A 25,226-nucleotide genomic window follows, 5' to 3' on the forward strand; every position below is an offset into this window, starting at 1 on the left:
GGGAGGTTTTAATGTTTAACAGACTATGCTGCATTTGTCTGTTTAAAATCACAAGTAATTGTGTAAACATCGTAGAGAATACATCAGGTTAAAATGGGGCGACACGGTGGCACAGCGGTAGTCGCTGCCTTACAGCGCCAGAGATCTGGGTTTGATCCCGACTACAGGTGCTGTCTGTATGGAGTTTGTACGCTCTCTCCATGGGTTTTCTCCGACATCTTCGGTTTCCGCCCACACACCAAAGGCGTACAGGTTACAGGTTTGTAGGTTAATTGGCTTTCCATAAATGTAAATTGTCCCTCGTGTGTGTTGGATAGTGTTAACATGCGGGGATCGTTGGTTGGGGCGGACCCGGTGGGCTGAAGGGCGCAAATAGAGCCACTTGTGAAAAATCTGATCCCATTGAAACCCCCGCCGCCTTCTCACCCCCCCTGTTGTGCAATCACAGCTGAAAGACGACAAATGAATAGATTACAACTTTAGATTTATTTGCCACTAATCATGTTAAATACATAACTTTGTTTTTTTTGCCAGCAACTTCAGAAACAGAACACCAATATTTACACAAAGGAATGTTACATTACAATATGTTAAGGCGTAATTTTGTTTGGCTTCATTTGAATACGATAGCAAAAAGTTATGCAATATTTCTTAAGTGAGAAATCATGATTAGCTACAATGCTTTACAAAAATATGGTGCAAGTCGACAATTATTTTATCCAACATCTTCAAATCCCGAAATGGAGGTTTTAATTTATACAGTTGTGACTATTTAAATTTACATATAAAGGTCAACCCAGTGAGGCTGAACATTAAAAAGCTACACAAATGGAGTTCCTAAGCAACAGTTTTGAAGGTTTGCAGTATCAAGTTGGTTTGGTGGATTAATCGGTTGGCACTCATGAACACATTGATTGCCCTGGCGATAAAAAACAAAAATGGCATTTCAACGTACATGCGATACAATAGAACTTTATTCATCCACGGAGGGAAATTGCTCTGCCAACAGACACAACACACAAAGTTCACACGAAAACATGAAATTAAAATTAAATTAACAGCAGAAAAAAAAGAATTAAAAGACTGTTGGCTGGCTGCCGTGTGCACAGCACCTTCACCAGAACGAACGAATAAACAAACAAACCCGGCCCCCCCCCCCCCCCCCGCCCCGGTTCCCCTTTATTCTCCCATCGTCCCTCACAGCAGTCCCCCCATTCCGGGTCCGCCATTGTTTTTCATGGCAGTCCCCCCCACACCAGGTCCCCACTGTCTTCCCCTCCGCCTCTCACGTCATCTAAAAAGGTACAGCACTTGAAAGCATTTTCCAAATAGCCAAGCTCTGATAACGCAATACATTGTGCATTCAAAGGGAATTTAAAAAAAAATATTCAAACTAAATACAGCCTGAACCATCCACATTTGGAAATATGAACAAACTAATCTTGGATGCACACTTGTAATAAAAAAAACACACACATACACACCATAAAGCTGGTGCTTGCTCTGAAACTAAACATCTGGCATGGTAATTAAATGGCAATCTTACACTCACACATCATAATGCTTCCTAAGATAGATAAAATGCTAGAGTCACTCAGCGGGGCAGGCAGCATCTATGGAAAGAAGAAAAGAGTGACATTTCGGGACGAGACCCTCCTTCAGACTGCGAGTCTGAAGAAGGATCTCGACTCGAAACGCCACCCATTCCTTTTCCCCAGAGATGCTGCCTGCCCCGCTGAGTTACTCCAGCATTTTGTGTCTTTGGTGTAAACTAGCACCTAACCCTAACACATCATAATGCTTTCTATTTGTCCATGGAGATTCTGGCATTTTACCCATTTCACCTAAAATTTGTTATAAATGCCCATCAAAAATCTCTAAATTGGCATTGCTTATAAACCTTGTGGGGATGTTTCATCCAGAATGAACATAAATGCTTGCAACTGTAATACTTACTTGCCATCTTTGAAGTAGGTTTTTAAAGTATCACTGAAACTTTTGGAGTATTTGACAAATTCCTTCTTTTGGTGTTCAAGTGCCTGAAAGTAATCCAAATTTTGAAATTAAAAGAGTAAAATTTCAAATACGCATCATTGGTGAGGAATGTATGAAGATGTATTTGATTCTTAAATTTTCAGAATCATTTTTAAAGATTGCCATATCCTTAACTTTGAACTAAACTATTGGTAAAAAGATGTGGCATTAAAAGATGCCAAATGGAAACAGTACAAGGATACCAATTTACCTCATCCACTGAGGTTGAATAGACTAAACCACAAAGTGCTGGAGTAACTTCTTGATTAGTACAGGGTGTCAGGGGTTATGGGGAGAAGGCAGGAGAATGGGGTTGAGGGAAAGATAGATCGGCCAGGATTGAAGGGCAGAGTAGTCGATGGGCCAAATGGCCTAATTCTACTCCTAGAACTCATAGTCAGGCAGCATCTGTGGATAACATGGACAGGCGACATTTCAGGCCACAACTCTTCTTCGAACTGATTTGACTGACACTGAGTTATGGGCCTGCCCCACTTTCACAACCTGTTTTACTCGTGGACATTTTTCATCATGTTGAAAAAACGTCCCAACCTACTTAATACCACGAGTACCTAAGACCAGCATCACAACCTACCTACGACCTCCGATGACCATGCTGCGAGTACGAGTCAAGGGCAAACTCGGCAGAGGTTGTGAATTAGGTTGTGGAAGTGGACAAGCCATTTACTCCAGCACTTTTTTTTTTGTAAAGCAGCATCTGCAGTTGCTTGTTTCTCTCGGTTGACGATATCGTACCCCCAATTTTAAGGATACACAGTGGCTCTGCACATCTGCCACAAACTAATTTGACAAAGGCTAATGAACAGTGTTCACTTCAGCAAATTAATGCAGATGAGACATCATATTGCTAAATATGAACTATGATCACCTTTCCCTGCTTTAGAATCGCACCACCTGCTGGCTGATTGTGGGAGTTACATCAAGTCAAGGACACTGCCACCAGGAAGCAATGTAACTAAGATGAGCAAATGAAACAACAATACTAAAATGTGGCTGGATAAAGTGTTCTGCATGCCACAAGTACAATGATAAGTCAATATATTGTCCTCGGATATTAAAAAAAATGTTTAAAACAAATTAATATCTTAATTGAAAGATACAGCATGGAAAAGGGTCCTTCGGCCCAACTCGCCCACACCGGCCAACAATGTCCCAGCTACACTAGTCCCACCTGTCTGCGCTTGGTCCATATCCCTCCAAACCTGTCCTATCCATGTACCTGTCTAACTGTTTCTTAAACGATGGGATAGTCCCAGCCTCCACTACCTCCTCTGGCAACTTGTTCCATACATCCACCTCCCATTGTGTGAAAAAGTATCTCTGTATCTGACCATCTATCATCCATTCACACTATTTGCACGTTACCCCACTGTCTCATCTACTTCTTACACGTGACGGGCAATATCCATGAGGTAATCAGTTCTAGGAACAAAATTAGACCATTTGGCCCATCAAGTCTACTCCGCCATTAGATCATGGATGATCTATCTTTCCCTCTCAACCCCATTCACCTGCCTTCGCCCCATAACCCCCGACGCCCATACTAATCGAAGGCCAATCAAGCTACTAACCATCACGTCTTTTACTGATCTCATACATTAGCTGTAACTAAAGCTTGGCTTGCATTGATAAATAAATGCAGCTGTATTTATCTGGATTTTTTTAATTCTTTATTCTATTTTCACATTACAGTTCTCATCTCCAACAAGTTGGTAAATGGTGCCATGATTATTGTGTGGCTGTATGGTCACCCAAATTTCACTGTACCAATTGGTGCATGTGACAATAAATGCAAACTTAAACTTGAACTTATTAGATCAATATTCAGATCATCCATGTTCTTTCAACAAGTTCAAAGAAGTATTTGCAGATTGATAGTACTTCTGTCATTTAACAGCACAGGTGTCACATTTGTGAAATAAAAAGTCAGAATTCTAAGTTTTAATAATTGATCTTGTCAAGAGAGAATTTATTATGCCACTTTTCACCATAAGTTCAGGTGATAGGAGCTGAATTAGGACATTCGGCCCATCAAGTCTACTCTGCTATTCAATCTTGGCTGGTCTATCTCTCCCATTCTCCTGCCTTCTCCCCATAACCCCTGACACCCGTACTAATCAAGAATCTACCTGTCTCTGCCTTAACAATGCCCATTGACTTGGCCTCCACAGCCTTCTGTGGCAATGAATTCCACAGATTCAGCACCCCCTGACTAAAGAAATTCACCCTCATCTCCTTCCTAAAGGAATGCCCTTTAATTCTGAGGCTAGGACCTCGGGTTCTCGACTCTCCCACTAGTGGAAACATCCTCTCCACATCCACTCTATCCAGGCTTTTCACTATTCGGTACGGTTCAATGAATCCCGTCCCGTCTGTCCCCCCCCCCCCCTTCTAAAACCCCAGCGAGTACAGGCCCAGTATCATCCGACATTCATCATATGTTAACCAACTAATTCCTGGGATCATACTCGTAAATCTCCTCTGGCCCCTCTCCAGCACCAGCCTCCTTCCTCAGATATGGGGCCCCAATACCAGACAGGTGTACTCCATGCCAAAGTGGGGAGTACATGAACAAATCGTGACAGTGTAAACTGCAGGGTACCTGGGGATAATGTATGTGATACTCACCCTGCGGTTCTGATACTGATATTTTTTGATGACGTTGTTCACAGTATCGAGCAGCTCCTTTATTGCACTGGCTATATCCCTGCAAAAGAACAACCACCACCAGGCATCAACAAAGCTAATGCATGCCATGCTTCAATCCCTCTACAAACAGAACATTTACACTTTTATACGCTTAAAAATGCAATTCAACTAGTGAACTAAATATTTTAAACAGCTAGAAATTATTTTTTTAATTTGCCCGTCATGAGGTTTAGAAAGGAGATTAAACAAAGAAAAAAATGTAAAATGGTGCATTTCAGAAAGGAACACAAACTTGAACACCACAAGTTGGGCGGCATGGTGGCGCAGCGGTAGAGTTGCTGCCTTACAGGGCCAGAGACCCGGGTTCGATCCTGACTACGGGTGCTGGCTGTACGGAGTTTGTACGACCTCCCCGCGACCTGCGTGGTTTTTCTCCGGATGCTCGGTTTCCTCCCACACTCTAAAGACGTACAGGTTTGTAGGTTAATTGACTTGGTATAATTGTCCCCAGTGTGTGGAGGATAGCGTGAGTGGGCGAAGATCGCTGGTCGGCGCGGACTCGTCGTGCCAAATGGCCAGTTTCCGCGCTGTACCTCTAAACTAAAATAAAAAACATAACCCTATAACCCTCCAACCTACGATGCATCATGGAATGATAATTCTTAAAGGCTAGATACTGCTGTTTGAACTTACTAGCAATACCATGGTGGAAGGTATAATGACAGGGATGGCGGGACTGTCATATGCTGAGAGAATGGAGCGGCTGGGCTTGTATACTCTGGAATTTAGGATGAGGGGATCTTATTGAAACATAAGATTATTAAGGGTTTGAGGCAGGAAACATGTTCCCGATGTTAAGGGAAGTCCAGAACCAGGGGCCACAGTTTAAGAATAAGGGGTAAGCCATTTAGAACGGAGACGAGGAAACATTTTTTCCTCACAGAGAATTGTGAGTCTGTGGAATTCTCTGCCTCAGAGGGCGGTGGCGGCCGGTTCTCTGAATACTTTCAAGAGAGAGCTTGATAGGGCTCTTAAAGATAGCAGAGTCAGGGGATATGGGGAGAAGGCAGGAACGGGGTACTGATTGGGGAAGATCAGTCATGATCACATTGAATGGCAGTGCTGGTTCGAAGGGCCGAATGGCCTACTGCTGCACCTATTGTCTATTGGAAGAGAATAGGGACATCCTGATAACAGCTGGGAAGAAACTGTCCCGAATCTGGAGTTGTGCATTTTCACTTTTCTGCACCTCTTGCCTGATGGGAGAAGAGGGAGTGGCCAGGGTGCGACTCGTCCTTGATTATGCTGCTGGCCTTGCCGAGGCTGCGTGACGTGTATAAGGAGTCAATGGAAGGGAGGTTGGTTTGTGTGATGGTCTGGGCTGCGTCCACAATTTGCTGCAATTTCTTGTGGTCTTGGATGGAGCCATTTACCAAACCGTACTGTGATGCATGGTTTTCCTGAATATACATTTTCTTGAGCAAAGAGAAGCAGCCAAGAGATTAATTTTGCTTTGCCCGAGTTGTGAAATGATGGGTAGTTTGGAAGATGAGAAAGGGACTGATGATACAATAGACATTAGATGCAGGAGTAGGCCATTCGGCCCTTCACTGTGATCACGGTGGACCATCCACAATCAGCACCACATTCCTGCCTTCTCCCCACATCCCTTGACTCCGCCACCCTCAAGAGCTCTATCTGCATACATACTGCATAGGTTTGGCAAAATGCTGCATAGAAAGACCAACGTTGCCATTTCATACAACTATGCCAGCTTCCATCTCTTGGAATCATGCAACGAGCCCCACACCAGGGAGATTGGATCGGGTGACAATAATGGCTTTAATGGGGGTTTGGCTGTGGGAGGCAAGAGTGTGGTTCGGCAATGTGGAGGCTGCAGAAATGTAACGCAGAGTACAAGGACAGATGAACGGAAAGATACACTGGGAGGTTTGACTGGAGCAGAGCGGAAAAAACAATTTCAAGACGCACAGCGACATTTTCTGCTTTTCATTTTGGCAGAGTTGCACTTACTTGATTGTCTGAAGAAATCGCACCCTATCATTGATCTCATCAGGAATTTTGCTGAGAATGTTTTTCAGCGCTCGTGCTTTGTCATTGAGTTCCCGAAATTCTGGTTCTTGCCTGTCGATCATATATTCTATGAATGGAAGAGTTGCACACATGAGAAGTAAAATACATGTAGAAACAAGGAACCGCATGTGCTGGCTTACAAAATAAAAGACAGAATGCTGGAGAAAACTCAGCGGTGATGATATGCGTGTTTTCTTTTTTACCCAAATAAAACATTTTTTGTGCAACACAAGGTATAATCCAATGTTTTATTATTAATGTTTAATGTTTTGTGTCATTCTTAATTGTCATGTTGTTACTTGCGAGTGGAGCACCAAGGCAAATTCCTTGTATGTGTACATACTTGGCCAATAAACTTATTCATTCATTATGATTTTAGTGATACAATGTTTGTGCTAAATTACTACATTGGACCCAGATCACCTCCTCCATCAGGCCATCAGCAGAGAGCAGAGGCCACCCCAACTGAAGTCCGGTCACCCCTTTGCTCCACATGGAAAACAACTCCTAGCATCCAGCTACAGGGATAGAATCAGCTACAGGGAGTCTCAACGATTGTGGCACTCACCCCTGTCATTGCAAAGTGCTTTGAGCGGCTGATCTTGGCTCACCTCAAAGCCAGCCACCCCCCCACACTGGACCCCCATCAGTTTGCCTACCGGACCAACAGGTCTACAGAGGACGCCATATCGGTGGCCCTACACTCTGCCCTGACCCACCTGGACAGCAATAACACCTACATAAGGATGCTGTTCATTGATTTCAGCTCCGCCTTTAACACTGTCATCCCCGCCAGCTTGATCACCAAACTCAGTGGACTTGGCATCTCCACCTCCCTCTGCAATTGGACACTGGATTTCCTCACCAACAGACCACAGTCTGTTAGGGTCAACAATATTTGTGCAATGACATTAAAGTTGAATTGAATTGAATCCAGCCAACTGAGCCAAAAGCCTACTGGATAGCCACCAAGTGGTCACAGGAGTGGAAGGCAACCTCATCTCCATTACACAGCTACATCTCTTCACCAGATAAAAGCTGTCCAGGGTCTGACCTCCCTAGAAGAGCATGGGTGAAGCTCAACAGACTTGGTACTGGAGTTGGGCGTTACAATGCCAGCATGTGGAGATGGGGGCTCCGCCAGAGCCCAGCCTGTGAATGCGGAGCAGAACAACAGACAGCCAACCATGTCATCTCTGGGTGACCGCTCTACCACCCACCAAATGGCGCTCAGGGCCTGGCAGACATTGACGCAGAGACAACGACCTGGCTGCTCAACACCCGTCTTGAGATCTAAGTAAAAAAATAGGAGTTTCTCTACCAACATAGGTAATTCTTTCTCTTACCCAGCTAGCTTTTTCTGCGGGGTTCCACAAGGCTACACCCTAGTCCCCATTCTCTTGCCCCCCCTTGGCCAAGTCATGCAAAGGCACGGCATTTCCTTCCATTGTAATGTAGATGATACACAGCCCTATCTCCCCTGAAGCCCAACAACAGGTCTAATTTAAACAGCCTCATGCACTGCCTCGATGACTTAAAATGTTGGATGGCTCAGAACTTCCTCCAACTTAACGAGAGCAAGTCTGAGGTCATCCTACTCGGCCCCTCCGATTCCATCAAAACAATAACAGGCAGCCTTGGAAGCCTAACCTCCTTAGTCAGGGCACGTCAAAAATCTTGGCATGATATTTGACTCCGCATTAAAGTTTGACAAGCAAGTCAACTCTGTGGTAAAAGCTGGTTTCTTCCAGCTTCGCACAATAGCTAAAATCAAATCATTCCTCAAATTCGACGACCATGAAAAAAATTCATCCACGCATTCATCTTCTCCCGACTTGACTACTGCAACTCCCTATACACTGGCATGAGCCAATCATCCCTGTCCCGCCTGCAATTGGTCCAAAACGCCACTGCAAGACTTCTGACGGGTACCCGTAAAAGGGACATCACCCCGATCCTGGCCTCTCTCCAATGGTTCCCAGTACGGTACAGAATCAACTTTAAGCTCCTCCTATACGTATACAAAGCCCTTAACAGGCTTGCCCCCCCACCCCCATATCAAAAATCTTCTAACCCACCATTCTACCTCCCAGGTCCCTCAGAACGGCCGACTTGGGGCTACTGACCATCCCGCAGTCTAGGTTTAAGCTCAGGGGCGGCACCTAGACTGTGGAATAGAATCCCTCTCCTCATCAGAATTGCCCCCACCATCGACTCCTTTAAGTCACGACTCAAAACCTATTTCTACTCCCTAGCGTTTTTGAGCCCATTCATTCGGGGGGGTGCTGTAAACAGTTTATGTATGTATTGTTAGGTCTGTTTACCGTTGTATGTATCAAATTAGTACCTGCGCTGATGTGAAGCACTTTGGTCAACGTGAGTTGTTTTTAAATGTGCTATTACAAATAAATGTATTATTATTATTATCATCTTTAACTATTCCTTTGGTTTATGTTTCATTCGCAAGAAGAACTGCATTATAAATTGCTCCGAAAGTTTACTTCACATAGTAGCCAGTGCTACTAACTGCTACTGACTACACATGGCAATTATCAATAACATCAACAATAAATCCCAACTTCATTAAGGCTGGCTGCTGGGAACAGTGCCAAGGAAACTTGTTTTCACAGTTACTAACCAAAATGGTTACAAAGTTGTTCCAGTGCTTCTGTAATACTTAAATCCAACAGACTAATCTGGAAACAGCTCATGAAATCATACAAGATCGTGAAGGTTAAAATGAGGGACTGTCGTAAAGCGCATTCCTATTGAAATTTCAATGGCGAAAGACAAAGCAAGATCAAGCGATTAAGAGTTTCAAACAATTCCAGCAAGAAGGGAGCCGAGTTTAATTAAAACATCCAAACCAATCTGGCTTTGCAGAAACATTTGAGCGAAAAAAACTTCAAAGAAATACTGGAGGAGCAAATGGCAAAGGTATTCCCCAAGTTGCTGTAAAACCACCTACTCTTTAATCTCACCCATTTTCCCACCGTAATTTATAGTGTGCCATTTACTCATGCTTCAGAACTCACAGTAGCAAAATTACCCTTAGACAGTAGATGCAGGAGTAGCCCATTTGAGCCATTCAATGTGATCATGGCTGATTATCCCCAATCAGTACCCCATTCCTGCCTTCTCCCCATACCCCCTGACTCCTCTATCTTTAAGAGCCCTATCGAGCTCTCTCTTGAAAGTATCCAGAGAACCGGCTTCCACTGCCCTCTGAGGCAGAGAATTCCACAGACTCACCACTCTCTGTGAGAAAAAGTGTTTCCTCATCTCCGCTCAAAATGGCTTACTCCTTATTCTTAAACAGTGGCCCCTGGTTCTGGAGTTCCCCAACATCGGGAACACGTTTCCTGCCTCTAGCGTGCCAAGGCTTTTCAGCGTTTGAACCTTTGTGTAACAAAATCTCTCCAGGCACTCATCCGTTTCATAAATTGTAGAATAGTTATACACCTTCATTAACCCATTATAGTTTTGGAAAATACAGAACATTTGACTCCATCTCTACGTTGAAAGTTTCAATTTGGATCTATACAGAAAGAGAATCAATTGTCAAAATCTCAGTCTGGGAATGGAGACAAAATGCTTCTTAAAAAAAAGCCAGACAGGTTGGTTCTCCCTGCGTGGGACACTTCTGGTCACATTCGCTAAAATCCCTTCGCCCAAATACAGGGTCACCTAGACATCTCTCTTCATCTTTGGCCTCCACAAACAGCTGGGCACGGCAGATGTTTGTGTCATTGAATTCAAGGGTAGATACAGTGAAGAATATGCAGTGCACGCAACATCAGTTAAGGGCGGCACAGTGGTGCAGCGGTAGAGAAAAATTGCCAGAGAAAATGTAACCATTTCAAGAGATAGTTAGATCTCAGCTCTTAGGGCTAAGGGAATCAAGGGATTATGGGGAGAAAGCCGGAACGAGGTACTGATTTTGGGCCATGTTCATAATGAATGGCCATGCTGGCTCGAAGAGCCGAATAGCCTACTCCTGCACCTATTTTCTCTATGATTCTATGAGACCCGAGTTCGATCCCGACTACGGGTGCCGTCTGCACGGTCTCCCCGTGACCTGCGTGGGTTTTATCAGGATGCTCCGGTTTCTTCCCACACTCCAAAGACGTACAGATTTATAGGTTAATTGGCTTGGTAAAAATTGTCTGTGTAGGATAGTGTTAGTGTGTATAGGATAGTCCCGGTATACGAGGATCGCTGGTCAGCGTGGACTGAAGGGTCCGTTTCCGCGCAGTATCTCAAAACTAAAGTGCAATGTATAATTTGCCTCCATATAACACATTATAACATTCTTCTGACTGAATATGGACAGCAGCTGACACAAGGCCATGAATGAACAGGTTTTTGTTTCCCTCTATGCATAATTAAATCTGCATAAAAACTATTGGGCATCTAAGCAAAGCTGTGTCCCTCCACCGACCTAGTCATCCTGCTAGTTTTACTGTTCATATCCCCCTCATTATCACCTCCTCCACAACCAACAATGGGCCATTGTGGGCTCTTTAGTCATCGGTGCCGACTCTGATCTGTCCTGCACCTTTTCATACCTCTACTATCCCTCTCCCCCAACTCTCAGTCTGAAGAAGGGCCTTGGCCCGAAATGTCATCTATTCCTTTTCTCCGGAGATGCCGTCTGACCCGCTAAAATACTCCAACATTTTGCATCTATTTTCTTTGTAAGTATGGAAATCTGAAATAAAGTTTTGTGCAAATTCACAGTATTTAGGGCAGTGGTTCTTAACCTGCCGGTCAGGACCCCTATACGGGGGGGGGGGTCATTGGGGGTTACCGGGGTCATGAAGGGATCATAAATAACAAATCCATTTGTTGAGCCCATTTTTAGGAAACTAACAAAGGTTCATGCCACATACAGTGTTTTGTTCGCTTATGCACGTACCTATGCCAAAAAGGTTAAGAACCACTAATTTAGGGAAATAGATTTTTTTCGTTTCAGGTCAATCGAAACATAGAAAATAGGTGGAGTAGGCCATTCAGCCCTTCGAGCCAGCGCCATCATTCAATATGATCGGCAGATCATCCAAATTCAGTACCCCGTTCCAGCTTTCTCCCCATATCCCTTGATTCCTTTAGCCCTAAGAGCTAAATCTAACCCTCTCTTGAAAACATCCAGTGAATTGGCCTCTACTCCCTTCTGTGGCAGAGAATTCCAATGACTTTCACCAGAATAGGACTGACCTTGCTTGAAGGCTCTGATGAAAGGCCTGGCACCAAAAAATAGCCATCTTCTTCACCACAGATCATGTCTGACCCAAGCATTTTCAGCATTGCAAAGGTCTCTAGGAGGCTGCTATCTAAAATAAGGCACATTTTCTGTGCAGCCATATTTAATCAGTCAACTCATACCCTGTGCCAGAAAGAATTGCAGATGCTGGTTTACACCAAAGGTAGACACAAAATGCTGGAGTAACTCAGCAGGTCAGGCAGCATATCTGGAGAAAGGGAATTGATGACATTTTGGGTCGAGACCCTTCTTGAGACTGAGGGTCTACCCCGCACTACCTTATCCCGTGGTATATATTAGGGCTATGGTTGTAGTTGACTTAAATTAAATCTCTCATCTTCTATAGTAACTCGTTTTGATGTGGCGTGTGCGTTTTGTGTCTGGCTATTTCTGGTTTCTGAAAGCATTGTTGACTTTAGTTGCCATACCTTCAACATCGTCACTGGCCATACGCAGCAAGGACTCGGTGAAATTCACTTCCACACAATTCTTTTCCAGAATTTTGGTTATGATGTCTTGAGTCAGACCAGGGTTTTCTTTTTCAGCCTAAAGTGAAAGAATTATGAATTGAAAGTGTGCTCTCAGGCATAATTAAGCAATTCACTGACACACTACGTAACTCCCTACTTTTTTTTCAAAAATATCCTACTCACTTGCTTACATTCGATTTTTACAAATCATATGCTCGGCTGTCCTAATCCCTATCTATTGAAGCTCTCCGATTTAGGTTAAATGCTTCATGTCAAGATGACCAATTCCCCCATGCTACACTGCATTTGCCTGATCTCTGCAAATTCACTTTAGACTATAGAGATACAGCGCAAAGACAGGCCCTTCGGCCCATTGAGTCCCCGCCGTCCAACGATCACCCCGTACACTAACACTATCCACTTAAAACTATCATTAACCATATATAGCCTCCATTCCACACATTCGCCCACCGATCTGTGGTAGTAGGCAAGTTCACAGAGTACAGTACAGAAGACAACAAATATAAAATGGAAAAAAACTGGCGAGAATAACAATCAAACAAGAGGCTAAAGCACAAACGTTGAATGGGAAACTATAAAGGAGCACCAGATTACACAAAGAAAAGGCATACTAACAGTGAAGGACAAATTATTTATTGGAATAGAATGCCGTGTTGTGTTCGGGACTGTAACTTTTCGGAACAATAGTTACTAAGCTTTTGTGGACCTGGTTGCCATTTCACAATAAGAACCATGAAGCATGTCCACATACTAGACAAAGCTTTTCCAGGTTCATTCTAAGGGATTTTCTATTCTCGTAATTATTTGTTCAAGAACACAGAGGCACAGCGGTAGAGTTGCTGCCTCAGAGCACCAGAGATCCGGGTTCGATCCTGACTATGGGTACTGTTTGTGCGGAGTTTGTGCTTTCTGCCTGTGACCACGTGAGCTTTATCCGGCAGCTCTGGTTTCCTCCCACACCCCAAAGATTTAGAGGCTGTAGGTTAATTGGCCTCTATGAAATTGGAAATTGTCCCTTGTGTGTACGATAGTGCCAGCATGCAGGTCAGTGCGGACTCCACGCTGTATCTCTAAAGTAAAGTACCATTCTGTGAGACGGTAAAATTGAAATATTTTCAAAATAACCATGGATTAAGTTTTTAAATGATAATTGATAAATGACAAATACTAATTATGATAAAATGATAATTTTAATAATAAAATGTGAAATGCAAATAATACTAATTTAATCCTTCAACAAGGAACATTGGAAATATCCTCAGCATTAACTGAAGGAGTTTGCATGGTTGATTCATACATTCCAGGTAAATGCCAAGTTTCTTGACGCAATTGAATTTCCTGCTGAAACAGTTCTGCATTTGTAACTAAACAGTTTCTCCACCCACAGAGCATAATAGTGGAGGAAGCAGCCTCGCTTTTTCTTATGTGCTGCTTTTCAGAGAAAGGCACTTTTTAACTTTTGCTTCAAACTTTATGCTCCTGGAACATGAGAGGCATCACAAGAGGGGAAATTTTGATCACTAAAAGCTCCTGTGTGAAACAGGCCCTTCGACCCACCGATTCCACGCCATCAGGACATCCCACTGTACCTTATTTGTATGAAAAGTGAGAGGGCGGTGGACATACGGAACAAGTTGCCTGCTGAGGTAATTGATGCAGGCACTATGACAATGCTTAAAAGACATCTAGTTTGTTCCTTTAGGAAGATGGAGGAATTTCTTTAGTCAGAGTGTGGTGAATCTGTGGAATTCATTGCCACAGAGTGCCACAGAAAGCTGTGGAGGCCAAGTCAGTCGATATTTTTAAGGCAGAGTTAGATAGATTCTTTATTAGTACAGATGTCAAGTGTTATGGGGAGAAGGCAGGAGAATGGTGTTAGGAGGAAGAGATAGATCAGCCATAATTAAATGGCGGAGTAGGCTTGGTGTGCCGATTGGCCTAATTCTGCCCCAATCCCTTATGACCTTTGGATAGGTACATGGATAAGAAAGGTTTAGAGGGATATGGGCTAAACACAGGCTGCATAACTCTGAAGCCATTCATTTTGATTTGGTTCATAACAGTGTAACAGTTCATAACAGTGTAAAAATGTTATAAACTGCTTTCCTTTTCAAATAGGAAACTTTAAACAAATGTTATGTTTCCAATGTGATGCAAATTGTTTAGAGTTGGATTTTCCACCTTGGTTTACAGAAATAAGATGCTATCGCACAATGCAATTTACATAATTGATATTTCAGTGGTAATCAATGACTTGCATGATTGCAAAAAGGTCAGACGATCCCAACTACCCAATAGTGCTGGCACTTTTCCATTACATCTGGACAAACACAAGGGCATTACATTTCTCAGATGACAGAACACAATGCCTAGATTTCATCACGAAAGAGAAATTATGAAATTACAGATTTCCATGTGTAGTCACAAGACCGATGCGAGAAGACGACAGCCGATCCAACGATGAGGTATTCTACCACAATGTAGACCCTCGGACTATCCTTGATCGGACTTTGCTGGCTTTGCCTTGCACTAAACGTTATTCCCTTATCACGATAGACACAAAATGCTGGAGTAACTCAGCGGGACAGGCAGTATCTCTCTCGAAAGAATGGGTGACGTTTCTACCGTCTGAAGAAGGGTCTCGACCCGAAACGTCACCCATTCCTTATCTCCAGAGATGCTGCCTGTCCCGCTGAGTTACGCCAGCATTTTGTTTAAAGGAGATGTGCAAGGCAGGTTTTTTTTTTACATGGAGCATTCATTGTAAGTGCTTGGGTCGTGCTGCCAGGGGTGGTGGTTGAAGCAGATACTAAATGCAGTTAGTGGCATTTAATAGACTTTTGGATTGGCATTTTGGATATATTGGGAATGGAGGGATATGGGTTATGTGCAAGTAATGGTCTTGGGCACAGACAATGCGGGCTGAAGAAACTGTTCTTGTGCTTATGCTGTACTGTTCAACATTCTACATCATGCTGGAGCAGTATCATAGGCGGTTCCATTAAAGCTCATTGACTAAGATTAGAGCTGCATTCTTGTTCACAAGCTGAACAAGAATCAAAGTTAAAACATAAATCATGGCTGAATGAATTTCAATAACCAAACTCACCTTAATAAAAGCCGCTCTGAGAGTCTGTGCAGCAGATAAATTGACTTGCTCCAGCTGCAATGAAGCAAAGGTTTTAGTCAAGTTTGATTTTTTTTAAATAACTTTCACTTACCAAAAGAACATAGAAGTAGATTTACAGAAAATAATTATTGTGTTTAAAATGTAATGGAAGAAACATTTCTGGAAAAACTGCAAACTTGTTTATTAATCCCAGTGTCTTATGCATAACTCATTTGTTCCCCTTCATTTCAATACATATTTAAGGATATTCTCATCTATTATTCAGTCAGCAGCACAGTGGTAGAGCTGCTGCCTCACAGCGCCAGAGACCTGGATTCAATCCTGACCTCGGGTGCCGTCCGTGTGGAGTTTGCACGTTCACCCTCTGACTGCATGGGTTTCCTCCGGGTGCTCCGGTTTCTTCCCATATCCCAAAGACGTGCAGGTTTGTAGGTTAAATGGCTTCTATAAATTGCCCCTAGTGTATAGGGAGTGGATGCGAAACTGGGATAACATAGAACTAGTGTGAACGGGTGATTGATGGTCGGGGCGGATTCGTAGGGCCAAAGGGCCTATTTCCACGCTGCAAATCTAAACTAAACTATCAGTTTCAGATGTAATAATGACCCATTTTGAAGCAATAAACAATTTAGAGCAATTAAAGTCAAAGAACATTTGCTCCGTGGAACAGAAAAGTGCAATAACCACCTCATTAAATACTGGATACATCACTGCATAGAGTGGCATGGAAACCATGGATGTCGTTTCTGCTTCATTCCTCATCTCTTCCATTGTCATCCTTGGTTAATCACACCTTATTGCTGAAAAAGTGCTACAGAGTCAACATTCACTGGCAAGCCAGAGCTCCTCTGCCCCCCGTGCAAGAAAACCAGTCACTTCCCTAGAAGGAAAGAAAAACAGGGAATAAAAGTCAATAAACTGTCACATGCTTTAACTCAATAACTTTGTGCAAGGTGTGGGCAATGGATCTACAAGCAGAAAATGTACAACCTTCAAGTATTCTGATCTCTCCACCCCCCCCCCCCCCCTCAATTAAGTTATCAGTTAGGGGTGGCATGGTGCCTCAGCGGTAATTTAGTTGCCTTACAGCGCCAGAGACACGGGCTCGATCCTGACTACGGATGCTATCTGTACGGAGTTTGTACGTTCTCCCCATGACCTGCGTGGGTTTTCTCCAGGTCCTCCGGTTTCCTCCCACACTTCAAAGAGGTACATGTTTGTAAGTTAATTGGCTTTGGCAAAAGTGTAAAGTGTCCCGAGTGTGTGTAGGATAGTGTCAGTGTGCGGGGATCGCTGGTCGCGTGGACTCGGTGGGCCGAAGGGCCTGTTTCCGCGCTGACTCTCTAAACGCAACGAAAACTAAAAAGAGATTAGTTGAGCGGGTGTCAGAGAGCGAAGGGACAACGCAACAAAAATAACAAGAACAAACTTTCCAGGTTTTAACCAAGCCCAAAGAATGTATCTGCATATTGGCATGTTTAACATAATCAGCTATGGTTTAAATATGTTAAAAATAGATCAATAGTTTAGATTCTCTCCGGTTTGCTGCCTGTCCCGCTGAGTTACTCCAGCATTTTATGTCTACCTTCGATTTAAACCAGCATCTGAAGTTTTTTCCTCCACAAATAGGTTAGATTAGTTTACTGTCATGTGTAGCGAGGTACAATGAAAAGCTTAGGTTACCTGCTAACCAGTCAGCGGAAAGACAATACATGATTACAATCGAGCCACACACAGTGTACAGATACAGGATAAAGGGAATAATGTTTAGTGCAAGATAAAGTGCAATTAAGCAATTCCAATAAGGAAATAAATCAAATTGCTCTGGCATTTCCAAAATGCTTTTCCACTTACTGCACAAACAACAAGTACACTCATGGAATTTGGATTGGTTGGCATGCAAATTGAAGGAAATTAACAATCGTCATTACTCAAATATAGTACCCAACCTTTAAACACCACACCTTAGTTTATAGAGACTAATTGAACTGCTCACATGGCGGCAGGTGATTTTCATGGGGCAGATTTCTGATCAATCGTGGCAGTGTACAAGTTCAAATTATTACAATGGCACCAAATGGTGTTATGCAAAGTAAAAAAAAAACACATTTTATAATGAGTTTCAATGCCTTACAGTAATAATCAATTAATGTATCCCATTTAAGCTCAAAACAGACTTCTCAAATATGTTTGGGAAGGAACTGCAGATGCTGGTTTAAACCGAAGATAGGCACAAAAAGCTGGAGTAACTCAGCAGCTTTGGAGAAAAGGAATGGGTCAGGTTTCGGATCAAGACCCTTCTTCAGATATATTCACTTCCTTATCAATGAGAAGTGGGTCCCCGTCATAGCCATATGAGTGGAATTTGACCATTCGGCCCATCGAGTCTGCTCCGCCATTCAATCATGACTGATCTATCGTTCCCTCTCAACCCCACTCTCCTGCCTTCTCCCCAGAATCTTTGACACCCTTACTTATCAAAGACCTGTCCATCTCGCTTCAAAAATGACCAATTACTTTTTATTCTGAGACTGTGCCATTTGGCTCTGGACTCTCCCACTAGCCAGAACATCCTCTCAACATCCACTCTATCCAGGCCTTTCACTATTCAGTAAGTTTCAATGAGGCACCCCTCATCCTTCTAAACTGCAGTGAGTAGAGGCCCTGTGCCTTCAAACGCTCATCATATGTTAACCCACTCATTCCTGGGATAAATCTCGTAAACCTCCTCTGGACCCTCTCCAACACCAGCACATCCCTCCTTGGATATGGGGCTCAAAACTACTCTCAGTACACCAAATGCAGTCTGACCAATGCCTTATAATGCCTCAGCATTACATGGGTAGACACAAAATGCTGGAGAAACTCAGTGGGTGAGGCAGCATCTATGGAGAGAAGGAATTGGCGACGTTTCGGGTCGAGACCTTTTTCCAGACTTCACATCCCTGGTTGTGTATTGTAGTTCTCTCGAAATAATTGTTAACATTGCATTTGCCTTTCTTACTAACAGTTCAACTTGCAAATTAACCTTTTACAAATTCCGCCCCAGCACTACCAAGTCCATTTGCACCGCCGATTTCTGAATCCTCTAATAATTTACAAAATAGTATACGCTTTTATCCCTACTACCAAAGTGTATTCCATCTGCCACTTCTTTGTCCGCTCTCCCAACCTGTCCAAGTCCTTCTGCAGACCCAATGCTTCCTCTACTTATCTTTGTGTCATCAGCAAATCTGGCCACAAGACCCTTCAATTCCTGCAGAGCACCACTAGTCACTGGCAGCCAACTAGAAATAGCCTTAATTCCCACTCTTTGCCTTCTGCCATTCACCCAACCTGCTATCCATGCTTGTATTTCCTTTAATACCATGAGCTCGTATCTTGTTTAGCAGCCTCTTGTGCAGAACCTTATCAAAGGCCTTATGAAAAATCCAGGTAAACGTCCACTGAGTCGCCTTTGTCTATCCTGCGACATACTTCCTCAAAGAATTCCGACAGATTTGTCAGGCAAGATCTCCCCTTTGAATTTGAATGGCTTTGTCTTATCTTTGAATGTATTCTTTACAACACATGAAGTTCACAACTTTTAGGAAAATACTAAAACCATCAGTGCAAAATCATGATTAAAATATTTCACAAATACAGATCCGTTTTAAGACAACCCAAAACAAGGTATTTTATCTACCAAATTCAAAGCCCACTAAATGATTTGGCAGTACAAAATTTGTGCCTATATCAACGCTTATAAATGCAAACCATTAAAATTATTGCCTTCACATATAGACAAGTGAATCGTTGGTACAACAGGGAACATTGTTGCAGTTTAGACGTTCCAAAGCCAAACCTTTCAACCTGGACCAGGAGTCGGCAACCTACGGCCCCCGGGCCAAATGCGGCCCGTAACCCGAAATCATCCGGCCCACAGGCGGATTTTGTGCCCGTAATCATCCGGCCCGCCGAGCGCAGCCGAGCTCTGGCTGTACCGCATCCTGCGCAAAGCCACCGGCACGGCCGCGCACCTTCTGTGAACACATTTAAGAAAGAACTAGATGCTGGAAAAATTGAAGGTAGACAAAAATGCTGGAAAAACTCAGCGGGTGAGACATGCAAGGATTGCATGACCCTGCCTCACCCGCTGAGTTTCTCCAGCATTTTTGTCTACCTTCTGTGAACACGTGATTTGATGCCTGCCATCCGGGGTGGGATCCATGTGTACACGTGATAGATGTGGCCCGCCATCCGCTCACAGACATGCGCACTGAGAGCGCTGTAAGAAAGCAACTCCACCGCTACGCCTTCATGCTGCCCAATCCAGTTGCATCATCTGTCCACACTCTCCACAGGTGCTGCCTCACCCACCGAGTACTCCAGTACTGTGTGTTTGTCACTAGTTTAGGTTTATTAAACTGCCGAGGGCCATATCCTTTTCAGTCACAATCAGCTCACCCAACAGTCCATTTTAAGCAAGCCTGCATCTAATCCCTCTATTTCTACATTTAAAATATATAAATTTCTTCAAGGATTCTTCCTTCAGTCCATCTGTAATCAGTTGTACTACCTCTGCAACCCGCCACCATCCTGCCCATTACATTTTATGATGTTGAATGTGCAGCTGCGTATTCCCCATTATTTGCTCCACCATTGTTTTCTGTACCCTGTCTGCCATTTGTAAAATCATATAGACAATAGGTGCAGGAGTAGGCCATTCAGCCCTTCGAGCCAACACCGCCATTCAATGTTATCATGGCTGATCATCCACAATCAATACCCCGTTCCTGCCTTCTCACCATATCCCCTAACTCCGCTATCTTTAAGAGCCCTATCTAGCTCTCTCTTGAAAGTATCCAGAGAACCAGCCTCCACCGCCCTCTGAGGTAGAGAATTCCACATACTCACAACCTTCGGTGTGAAAACGTGTTTCCTCATCTCCGTTCTAAATGGCTTACCCCTTATTCTTAAACTGTGGCCCCTGGTTCTGGACTCCCCCAACACCGGGAACATGTTTCCTGCCTCTTGCGTGTCCAAACCCTTAATAATCTTACATGTTTCAATAAGATTCCCTCTCATCCTTCTAAACTCCAGAGTATACAAGCCCAGCCGCTCCATTTTCTCAGCATATGACAGTCCCACCATCCCGGGAATTAACCTTGTAAACCTACGCTGCACTCCCTCAATAACAAGAATGCCCTTCCTCAAACCTTGCTCCAGACGGTTCATTTTCTGCTACAATGCCCTAACCCTCTGTACTTACACCCCACATCGGGACAGCCCGATGCCTTCAATTTCTTTCTTGAACAGAGGCCTGACCACGAATGCTTCAACGTTACATTTCTTTTGCTGACCTTGGTCTTGCACACATTGCCTCCAAATCGAAGGTGCAGCCACGCGAAGTAAATGGGCCCAGGCTGTACCTGCCATTTTGTGTGATGTATGGAATGTTACTCGCTTTACTTCTACTCATACCCCATCCCACCACCTTTTCCAGTTTACTAATTACATTATCAGTGCCACCTCTTGCTTTTACACACCTTTGCGAAAACCTCGTTACTTTAGTTACCAATTTCCACTCCATTCAAACCCCCAATAACATCTCCCCATCTCCATTTTGAGAGGTCTATGACGTCCTGCCGCTACACGTCAGCACTTCACCCATTCTTGGAAGGACTCCATTTCATTCTGCTAGTTTCTCCGTGGATCGCACCTGAGCTTCCACACCAGTGCTTCTGCCTTGTCCTCCTTTGCCCTTGGTCGTCTTTCCGCTGCACCATCGAAATAAATAGCTCCGTGAGCTCTGCCAACCAATTCTCATATATCCGCTCTCCTCCTACAATTCGCAAGGATAGAGTCACCTTCCATCCCACCAGCCTCCACGTTCAACAGGTCATTTTCAAATGCTAACACCTGCCAACATAATGCTGTAGCGCGTCCTAAAGGACTCCTTGAATCATTGCAATCCATTCTTTCATTTCCACCAACATCCACATGTGTTCTCGAGGTACCTTCTCGCACAATTACAGGTTGCAACATTTGCTCAACGTCCAGGACCCAAACACTCCTGCCCAGTGAAGCAGAAATGTAGTTATGCTGCTTACAATTCAAGTGGACTCATCACTCACAGTGCCGACTCCTCTACACAGATTCAATGATACTTTATTGTCATATGTACCGAGGTACAGTGAAATCCTTTGTTTTTGTAGACAACCCGGTAAAATTGCACGGCAGACCTCACCGAGGCAGTACACAGGAGTCACCACGTTTCTGGTGCCGGCAAAGTTACAAAAGTTCACCAAACAGTCCTAACTTCTGCTCGCAGTGGCAAATCAGGCCTGCCGCTGCATGTGGCACCAGCCCCCCCCCCCAGGTCCACCTTGAATTCAACAATTTGTGGTAATCAGCCATGGCAATCTTATATCTAATTTCCAGCAAGTGTGTTCTCCTTTTCTGATAGAAATTTGATTCGTCACCTCCTGCGGCACTTCCTTCTGATAGACAACACAAGGAACTGCAGATGCTGGAATCTTGAGCAAAATAAATTGCTGGAGGAAGTCAGCGGGTCAGAGAATAGACGTGGATCCCTAGCAGGATCCCAACCCAACACGTTACCTGTCCATTCCCAAGTTTGTATCCGATGGTTTACATTCATGATTATGGAGGTTTGACATGTCTCCAACAACTCTTACCAACTTCTACAGACGCAACAAAGCACCCCATCAGGACGTATCACAGCTTGGTCTGGCAACAGCTCTGCCCAAGTTCGCAAGAAATTCCACAGAGTCGTGGATATAGCCCAGTCCATCCTACAAGCCGGCCTACCTCTCCCCCAAACTCCATCTACACTGCCTCAGGAAAAGCAGCCAACATATACAAGGACCATCAGCACTCTGGTCACTCCCTCATTTCCCCTTTCCCTTTGGGCAGAATATGCAAAACCTTGAAAGCAAATTCCACCAGAACCAAGAACAGCTTTTTTTTCCTGTTGTTATCAGACTGTGAATTGGTCCTCTCATAAACCAGGGTATAGACCTGAGCTCACAACATTCCCCCTTTGTGACCCTTGGACTCTTTTTAATCTTCACTTTCTCTGTCACTGCAATTCTACAACACATTGGTATTTTTCTGTTTGCACTCTGATGTACATGTGCATGACTTAGTTGTGCCCATGTATAGCATGATTTGACTGGATAGCATGCAAACTATTTTTTTCCCCCCACTGTGACCCAGAATACCTGACAATAATAAAACAATGCCAACCGTAAGGTAACTTGATTGCACAATAATGTTTTGGAAGATTTGCAGGTCTGAACAAGGTAGATGTGTAAAGGATGCTGCTAGCTATTGTGGACGAAAGCAATAGTGCTCACTATTTAATAATAGTCAATCCATTGGAAAACAAGGTGCATTTTTCTCGACCAAAAGGCTGCACATAAGTCTTTGGAAATCTTCCAAAAACGTGTTGGAAGCAGAGTCTGAATACTTTGGGAGAGACACGCACAAGGAATTACAGATGCTGGTATCTCATGTGCAATGCAAAGTGCTGGAATAACTCAGCGGCTCAGTCAACAGCTCTGGAGGACATGGAGAGGCAATGTGTGTTCGAAGGAGCTGCAGATGCCGGTTCATACCGAAGATGGTCACAAAGTGCTGGAGTAACTCAGCAGGTCAGGCAGCATATCTGGTGAAGCGTCTCTGGTTCTTCAGAGAATGCGTTCGGACCCAAAACGTTACCCATCCTTTTTCTCTAGAGATGCTGCCTAACCCACTGAGTAATGCCCCTGTCCCACTTAGGAAACCTGAACGGAAACCTCTGGAGACTTTGCGCCCCACCCAAGGTTTCCGTGCGGTTCCCGGAGGTTTTTGTCAGTCTCCCTACCTGCTTTCACTACCTGCAACCTCCGGGAACCGCACGGAAACCTTGGGTGGGGCGCAAAGTCTCCAGAGGTTTCCGTTCAGGTTTCCTAAGTGGGACAGGGGCATTACTGCAACGCTTTGTGTCTATCGCTGGAGAGGCAATATTTTGAGTTGGGATCCTTCTTTGGACTCTGAATATTTCCAAGATGAAGGTAGGCTCTTGATTAAGAGGTGAAAGCTATCCAGGGTAGGCAAAAGCAAACAAAAAGCATGAATGTTAACTACTTAAAAATAATTCACTAGAGTGTACAAATAATTCCCAAGCTCTTCCCAACACAAGAAATCAATCTAAAGGTGCCTTGACATTCCATTGTATTCCACAGACCTGCTGTTCTAAAAACGAAATGAAGCAAAAAAGAAAGCATCTGAAAAACATTAACTAGAATATACAAATAATTTACAAGTTCCTCCAACACCAAATAGATTCTCAATTAGTACATGTGTCAGGGGTTATGGGGAGAACGCAGGTGAATGGGGTTAAGAAGAAAATATTGATCAGCCATGATTGAATGGCAGAGTAGACATGATGGGCCGAATTCTGCTCATATCACTTATGAACAATAACTCAATGAAATGACACCTTAACCTTTCCATTACATTCCACAGAGCTGCTGTTCGACAAACAACATGAACAGATGAAAGAATGCACCCGAAATCATGGACGCTGGGCGTTGTTGCATTTTGTTTCAGAAATTCCTTTTTGAAGAATCTGTGCCCTAGCAGGTGCAACACCTCTTCTTCTCTACTTGCCTTTTCTGTAAGCCGACATGTGTTGTAGTTCCTTGTTTCTACAAGGTGCAGCACACACACACACACACACAAAGTCCAGCTTTACAAAGTATAATTTGAAAGCCACAGGGAGCTAGTGAGGGGGTGAGGTGTCATTAGAGGCTGGGTAGGTTGCCACTGGCGGTCCCAGCCCGGGTTTGGTCCGGGCGTCGGTGTAACCGGCTCTCAGTGACCAACGTTTCCGCAAGGCGAGGGGGGTCGAGGGGGCCAGGGGGGAGCGGCGTAACCGGTCTCTCTCCTCTACCCTCCCCTCCCCTCCGCCCAGGCTCCACACACCGGGCCCCGACTCGCCTCAAGCCAGACCGGGAGCGCAGGCCGCCCATCTCCCTCCTCTCTCCCGTCCCCTCAGCTCGGGGCCTACACACCGCTCAGGCCTCTCTCCCACTGACGCCTCACTCACACACTTACACTCACACTGGGATAGCGACAGTCAGTGGACTCACACTCATCCGGCCTGGCCCGCCGATGGAAGCCTCGGCCCTCGCCCCCGTTCACCCCGCCCGGCGCCGCCCCTCCGACCGAAAGGGGAAAACTCTCGTCGCCGCCACCGCTGCCCCCTCCCTCCCTCCACTCGCCGGAAACACACCGCGCTTCCGCCCCCAAGGCCACCGGGATCTGTAGTCCACGCGTCCCAACATCCCATGCATTGCCTACACCAACTTCCGCTCACGGCGCCAAAGGATTCGGGGATCTGTAGTCCACTCGTCCCAACATCCCATACATTGCCTACACCAACTTCCGCTCACGGCGCCAAAGGATTCTGGGATCTGCAGTGCCCACTTCCCTATCAACAATGAGTGACTACACCTATTTCCGCCCATTGCGCTAAGGATTCTGGGATACGTAG

The 25,226-nt window shown here is 44.4% G+C and overlaps 1 protein-coding gene across 1 annotated transcript; it reads right to left on the reverse strand.

The window, feature by feature from the left end:
- Positions 1–467: 467 nt before the first annotated feature.
- On the reverse strand, positions 468–24,977 carry pdcd10 (programmed cell death 10). The gene is made up of 8 exons (XM_033031198.1): positions 24,823–24,977; positions 16,370–16,562; positions 15,662–15,715; positions 12,490–12,607; positions 6,739–6,865; positions 4,684–4,762; positions 1,957–2,039; positions 468–919 (listed from the first exon to the last, which is right to left on the reverse strand). Exons 2-8 carry the CDS (start codon positions 16,457–16,459, stop codon positions 838–840), a joined length of 633 nt encoding a protein of 210 aa, XP_032887089.1. The 5' UTR covers positions 16,460–16,562; positions 24,823–24,977; the 3' UTR covers positions 468–837.
- Between the last annotated feature and the right edge of the window lie 249 nt (positions 24,978–25,226).

Source organism: Amblyraja radiata, chromosome 13 (assembly GCF_010909765.2).
Source record: "Amblyraja radiata isolate CabotCenter1 chromosome 13, sAmbRad1.1.pri, whole genome shotgun sequence".
NCBI lineage: Eukaryota > Metazoa > Chordata > Chondrichthyes > Rajiformes > Rajidae > Amblyraja > Amblyraja radiata.